This window comes from Anarhichas minor, unplaced genomic scaffold, assembly GCF_050575085.1.
Source record: "Anarhichas minor isolate MPS153535 unplaced genomic scaffold, ASM5057508v1 ptg000086l, whole genome shotgun sequence".
In the NCBI taxonomy this organism is placed as follows: domain Eukaryota; kingdom Metazoa; phylum Chordata; class Actinopteri; order Perciformes; family Anarhichadidae; genus Anarhichas; species Anarhichas minor.
This window is the reverse complement of record NW_027466532.1, coordinates 1,327,966-1,335,000: the sequence shown is the minus strand read 5'-3', so window position 1 is coordinate 1,335,000 and position 7,035 is coordinate 1,327,966. Positions and strand designations below refer to the sequence as shown.

Sequence of the window (7,035 nt, the reverse complement as noted above, 5' to 3'; positions counted from 1 at the left end):
TCTCTACGGCAACCCTGAAGGGACATATCATCTCCAATACAAAACGATAAACATGAGACAGTCTGTTACAATAATAATAAATTAAAAATACTTACCTGTTTTTTTTTGTTGTTTTTTAATTATTAATATTTTTTTTCCCATCTCAAAGGCTCAAGGGCATACACACACACACACACACACACACGTTCACACACACACAACTGACTATAGGATGTTTGCTGGCTTTTATCCCACTGTTCTTGTCATCCTCTTGTTGTTATGTATATGTATTGTCTCTTGTCTTTCAATACAATTTATTATTTTTTTTAAATAAAATTAAAAAAAAAAGAATTATAATAAATTTAAAAAATTTAAAAAATGCGTTAACGCGCGATAAAATAATTGTCGGCGTTAATTAATGAATGCGTTAACGCGAAATTAACGCGTTAACTTGCCCAGCACTAATAAATATACAACATATATTTATTGATTTCTTTTATTGATATCAGCAGTTGTAACCCCATAACATACATCATCAACTGAGCAATACTGACTGAACAATCACTTAGTGCAATAATCCAAATGTGTAATATTCTGCTTTACTCTGGCATTAAAACTGTATTTATTTATAGTGGTCATTTAAACGAATATTCTTATTTGTTTATACTATTTATACGATATACATTTTCACACACTGAATCATAGATCTAATTTTTCAGCATTATCATTTGTTATATATTATATTATACATTGTTTACATATTAACTTATATTTTCAATATGTATTGTTGTTACATTGTAGTATAATGCACATATTTTAAATACTATTTATATTTGCTCTATGCTATATATTTCTACTCGAGAAGCAACCCATACCCCTGGGGATCAATAGAGTATTTCTGATTCTGATATATATTTATAGTTTCCTTGCCGGAGAGGGGCAAGTTTGTCCTGAAGCTGACCTTTGTATTTATACAAACACTTAAAGAAAGGTGCTTCATTCAGCTGTTGGTGTGACTACAAGCACAGTTCAGTGCATCGTGGAGTCAGAGGGTTTTAGGGACTGGATTTGTGCCAAGATTTTTGGAACCATACCATTTGCAACCTGAAAGACAACAGCGTTCTCACAGAAACATAGCTGCTCCTTCGTCCTTACTTTAGAGCACACGTCACCAGACAGGAAAATCCTGATTCAGTTTGTTACAATAGACAGAACTTGCTGACGGGCTCTTTGAGATGTTTCAGCTACAAGTCAACAGAGAAAAACCAGTAGAAGCTTGTGGTGGAACAATACCTTTCTAGCATTCTTCATGTTGGCTTGTTGGCATTTGTTACTAATCTGTAGGATTTTAGTGAATTAGGTGAGCTGACTTTTTAAGACATTTCCTTTAAGACACTGTTGCGATTAATCTGTCAAAATATGTTCTTCTCCAACATACTGTGCTTTACTCACCAAACATTTTGTCCATCTTCTATTTCCAAGCACAATGTACACAGGAAATGTGTGAACTGTGCAAAGAAGTTCAAATGAAACAAGCTGCTGGGTCGAGATCAACTATACCAACAAAATCAAAACATAGTAGCTGACTGAAAAAGTGGGGCTAGTTAAAACAATGACCTGTGTGTGATGTCTATTTGACTATTGACATCATGGCCCCTATTAAAGATACAGGGCTCAACGTTAAAGGTGATGACTGATGACATCAGTCAGAAGTAATTCTTTGTGTGTGTGTGTTATCAGAGCTTCTCTGTGCTTTGTTGACATAGCCGGGCTGGCTTTTAGTGCATGTGAGTGTGCCCCTCTGCACTGCATGTGCAACACTCAACAGAGATGAGAAGGAAACATGATGGCTCACTCCTTAGCTACCTTCATCATCAGCTCCTGTTGAATTCTTATTATCACTTGCCCAATCTGTCAAGTTACTAGCCCGACATGGCATTTTACTTTCCACTGGCAATCCCTATTGCTGAGTCCTGATTAGATATCATGTTATTTCAGATTAGTAAAGTTTCAGTTCATCACTAAAATCCATCAACTTCCAAAAAACACCGTAACTCCTGCACAGTACTCTGAGGGAAACACATGGACCAATCACAGAGAGTTGATGAGAGCAGCTCAGACACACCCATACAGGAAATGTGCAGCCTTTGCCTTTAAGAGAAGTCCCAACTTTGGTTATAGTTTATAGGTTAGTTGTGTTAAAACTTTGTGAGGTCATCAGTCAGTGTGTCTCACCTGCTTTAACTTCAAACGGCAGGTCAAACTCTCGGAGGGCATCTTTCCTCAGAGGGAGGTTCTCCAGCTCCACTGCACCTAAGGACCGACAGGAAACAGACAAACACGTCTTTGCCAAGTTTGGACTGACTCACTTTCCCAACAGCTGTTGATCATTTCAATTAAACCCATTACAATTGTTTATAACAGTGAGCAAATGATTGTTCCAATGTTCTACTGGTTTTAAATGATTTAAAAGAGTTTCTGAAATAACAGACACTTAGTGGCCAGTTTATTAGGTACACCTGGCTTCAATGAATCCTCCCTTCATCACGATTATAATGTTCAGGAAACTGTTTTAGAGAGGCTTTGATTCCACTGTATGGTCATTTTGGTGGTGCTGTTGTACTGTACTGTGATGTTCAGAGAGGTGCTTGTGTTATTCAGCCTTCCCTTATTGATAGAAATGGGGTGGATGAAATAATATAGTTCAGCAGAAATCCTTTTCACTTTGATTGATTACTCAACCAAAGTGTTGAGTCTATGCAAACTGATTTTTGCAGTGCAGGAAGAAGGAAAATGTTATGTGTAAAACCAGTGACCAGAAAGATGGATGCGTGCATTTACCTTTCAGCAGGGCGATGGAGAGCTGGTCTGTGTTCAGGTTGCTGACATATTTTCCCAAGTATGTGTTAAGCACCCAGGCAACAAGGCCCTCCAACATCCTGGTGGCTCAGGGCTGATAAGAGCTACTCCAAGGTGTGGGAGGAAATTCTGACGACCGTCTGGTTTGAAGCCCTCACAGGGGAGGTGTTCAATGTCTGACAAACGCAGGACAAGTCTTATTAATCTGTAGAGATATAGTGGTTTTATAATCTCATCAATGGCAGCATTACAGTTAGTTACAGGATGAACTAAAGGAGTGACGGTGTCTAATCAAAGCCGATGGCTTACCAGTGACTGCCCTCTCTTATCCGGCGTTGGCAGAGTGACAGTAACTTAAACTTCAGTAAAGTTAGCATCAAAGCAGCATCGTAACATACAAACAGCAGTGTCGCTAACTCACCGTCTAAGACGACAGTTAGCCGTTAGCTCTTCATCCACCCAGCTTTCCTGAGTCCATGCCAGCCAGACGCCGTTGTCAATAGGTGACCATGTCCTGTCAAACCCTCTGAGGACAGGACTTTACAGGAACAGTTGGCGTTAGTTACATCAACTTCACCCCGAGGACTGCCAAGCAGTGGTCCGACATTCACTAACATAAACAATGACAACGGATGTATTAAGAAGCACCATTAGCACACAACACACAACTCAGCGTTGTTGTGGTGACGGACAGGGCAAGGTTGTGATCTTACTTAGCTAGCCACTTAGCTCAAACTAGCTAGCTTGCGACGGTTGAGTAGCGTTACTCACAACCAAAAAGAGACAGCTGGCGGTAAAAAGGACTCAAGGACGAAACCAACCTCGTGAGTTTTCATTGAAAACAGACTTAATCCTTCAAGAAGTGATGGGTAATTGTTGTATTTCGAGACTTCAGAGCTGTGTGTCGCTGCATTGTAAATAGACACTTCTTAATAGCGCTGAACGTCCGACACATACTTCCTGTCATGTGACCAAAACAAACCGTTCTTCTCATGTGGCGTTGAATCAAACCGGGAAAAATAGGCACTTTTGTCTTAAACTGCCAATTTTACCGTTATATGCTTAACTTTTAACAAATATTGTATTCTCTGGTTTAATTAACTGAGCTAACGTTAGATGAAAACATTGCAATTTAATGCAATTACCCAAGTAAAGGTTATTTACAAAACATTAACTAGGATTTCGTAGTATTTTTGAGATAGTGATCCGACGCTTAAACAACGTTTGTTTCTAGCTGGTAGTGGTGAGCATATATCCCTGACGTCTTTAACATTAGTTGGAACAGTAGTTTCCACTGGGAAGTTATCTGAATGATCTAAATGTGGTCCACGGCCAGACAAGAACATAAGACTGAGACCGCAAACCCCACATGTTGTCGTTTCCTTCGCAGGGGGGCGCTGTTGTACCGAGACCCGCTGGAACGAGAATTCAGCAGCTTACAGCATCTGTCAAATGTAAAAATAACCAACGTTCAAAATACTTAGAAGTTTAATTTTGTCTTTTTTCAGATGGCCTATCTATCTCTGGGATTTCTGCCTCCACTCCATTACAATTGGGCTGATTATCAATATGACCCCAATACAAGGTGCAGTTATATAAAATAATAGGGTAGATGAGGATGTCTGGATACTTGTGTTCCTTATGTCTGAAAGGTTTCTCTGCAGGTCTGCAGAAATTAGCTAAAATAAGAAATAACCTTTTGGTATTTCCCCTGTTTGCTGAGCAGCAGTATTTAGGACGCCTGGGGTGGAGTGTACCGATGGCAGTGGCGGCTGGTCAATAGAGGGCACCGCCCCCCTTTTAGCCAAAAAATATATATAATAGTGCTGGGCAACGATTACAATTTTTAATCGCGATTAATCGCATGATTTTTTAATTCAAAAGTAGTGTATTGCGCACTTTTATTTTAAAGTACTGCTATATGAACAAAAGTGCAATAATATTTATAACCTGATTTATAATAAATCAGGTTATTTTTTTTGGTATTTTGGTCAGACACATGAAACGCTGATTACTGCAGTGGTGGGCCGTCAGGGCCAGCAAAGCCTTCTCTGCTGGCCAAAACAGAATCACAAAGTTATATCTATTTTATAATTTAATAATTTATCTTAAATACACTACATGTATTATAATTTATAAAAATATTTTTCCCATTATCTTATTTTCTCATTGCACAGCTACTGTCTTCCTCAGTTGCTCTGCTTCCAGTGCAGCTTGTTTTAAGTAGAGCTTTTATCAAATCAGATCTCACCTCTGTGTCTCTTGGTAAGAAGAGAGGCCAGAGGCCTGCAGACTCACAAGTGAATCCCTTTGCACTTTAAGTGAATGGGGACAATATTGTTGATTGTCATAGTGTTCAACCAATCAGATCTTTAGTTTGACATGTTGGGCGTATTCTTTGACGTGTCAGAGCCTGCTAGCTGGCCTACAAGTACGTCATCATTACATGCAGCTCAGTTTCCAGGTGCAGCTCTGCAGTGAGGTGCAGCGTGTGCTGTGATTGGTCAGTGGGCGAGCACGTGACTATTGTAAAACGAAAATTAAAGAAGCTGGCAGAGCTTAGTCAGAGTAGTGAGAGTTCAAATTGAAAGATATGGAAGAAATTATGACATTGTTTGCATTTTGCTTGGTGTAGATTATTATTTTTTTTATCTAGCTTTGTTTTTTTTAACACTCAATGGCTGAAGGAGGAGAAGAAACGGGTTTGTGAGTTGGGATTTAACCGTGAGATTAAACTCTTTGTTAACAAAGAAAGGAGGATGCACTTTGTCTTTAAATAGTGAACAGCAGCTCTGGTAAGTTAAATGCGTTTGTTTTTACATCTGCAGTAGGTTTAATATGCTCGTTTATATATTATTATTTGTACAACTTGTTTTTATGAAGATGGATTTTTGTTTGGTTTTATATGTGATAGGAACCATTGTTACGTCCAATGTTGCTCTGGGGACATATTTATCCGGTGCCAGTATTCCAATTTGGCGACTTTCTTGCTAAATCTGGCGACTTTTCAAACCCTCATGGCGACTTTTTTTGTCAAAAGCTACTAGCGACAAATCTAGCGACTTGTTCTGATGTTGTTGGAGACTTTTCTGGTGTTTTGACTCTGACGTGAAAGCACGTACGTTCTGCACTCAGTGTTGCCAACTCCTCAGTAAGGAAAGTAGCTATTGGCTGTCCTAAAAGTCGCTAGAAGTCGCTAAATGACGTCATCGCCTAGTTTGCATAATTGTAATGAGCGCTGTAGGAGAGAGCCGGGAACAGCGGCGGCTTTGCGCAGTCATTTGCAGTCTGGACACAGAGAGTGTGGGTCTCCTCTTTCTGCAGCTGGGACTGCTGTGCGAGGGGCTACTGTGAGACTAACTGCCTGTGAGTGCTTTGAGGCGGCGGAGGGGCTCACGGCAGCTCCTGCGTGCCGAACGGTATGTGCTTTCACGTCAGAGTCAAAACACCAGAAAAGTCTCCAACAACACCAGAAAAAGTAGCTAGATTTGTCGCTAGTAGCTTTTGACAAAAAAAGTCGCCATGAGGGTTTGGAAAGTCGCCAGATTTAGCGAGAAAGTCACCAAGTTGGCAACACTGTCTGCACTGTCATGAACGAGCAGCGGGTGCTGCCATGAGCCGCCCCAAAGCAGTCACAGGCGGGTACTCTCACAGCAGCCTGGCGCAGCAGTCCCAGCTGCAGTCAGAGAAGAGAGGAGAGCACTCTCGGCCCACCACTGGATTACCGTAATATGTGTGGTATTTGTTATAAATGTACGTTGGTACATAGAGGGTGATAAGAAGCTGTACAAGGAGGGACTTAGGACCCAGGGGAATGTAAGTGAAGCAAGGGAACCTGGAGGCAGCCTGTACCATGGCAGTAACCTGCATGAGGAAGTTATGCTAATAAAGAGTTGCAGTTAAGAGCAGTTTGTTCTCTCGTGCTTATATGTTCATTTAAAAACACGACAATATGTATTTTGATATTGTCACGTTTGATCCTGTAACGAGACGATCGCACGCGCGCGCGCGTGTGTGTGTGTGTGTGTGTGAGACAAGAGGGACCCACGGTGACGGAGTGAAGGGGGGGGGACAGCAGCAGCAGGAAGAGAAGGGAGAGACGCCACGCAAACACAGCTGTTCACCGCTCGCTGCCCGGTTCTTGTGTTAAAAATGGCTTAATAATAAAAAATTAAAAAACTGCATTACCACACGATA

General features: G+C 40.7%; 1 protein-coding gene across 7 annotated transcripts in view; it reads right to left on the bottom strand.

Annotated features, from left to right (window-relative positions):
• Positions 1-3,798, bottom strand: part of vps13d (vacuolar protein sorting 13 homolog D) — an 82,645-nt gene extending 78,847 nt beyond the window's left edge. For 3 of the 7 annotated variants that reach the window (XM_076081738.1, XM_076081737.1, XM_076081739.1), the window contains exons 1-3: positions 3,260-3,791; positions 2,821-3,014; positions 2,215-2,292 (exon numbers count right to left, since the gene is read on the bottom strand). In XM_076081738.1, coding sequence (XP_075937853.1) covers positions 2,215-2,292; positions 2,821-2,917 — 175 coding nt within the window. In that variant the 5' untranslated portion in view covers positions 2,918-3,014; positions 3,260-3,791. Of the gene's footprint in view, positions 1-2,214; positions 2,293-2,820; positions 3,044-3,259 lie in introns of all 7 variants that reach the window. The other 4 variants (XM_076081735.1, XM_076081733.1, XM_076081734.1 and 1 more) reach the window with 4 other exon arrangements.
• Positions 3,799-7,035: the final 3,237 nt, after the last annotated feature.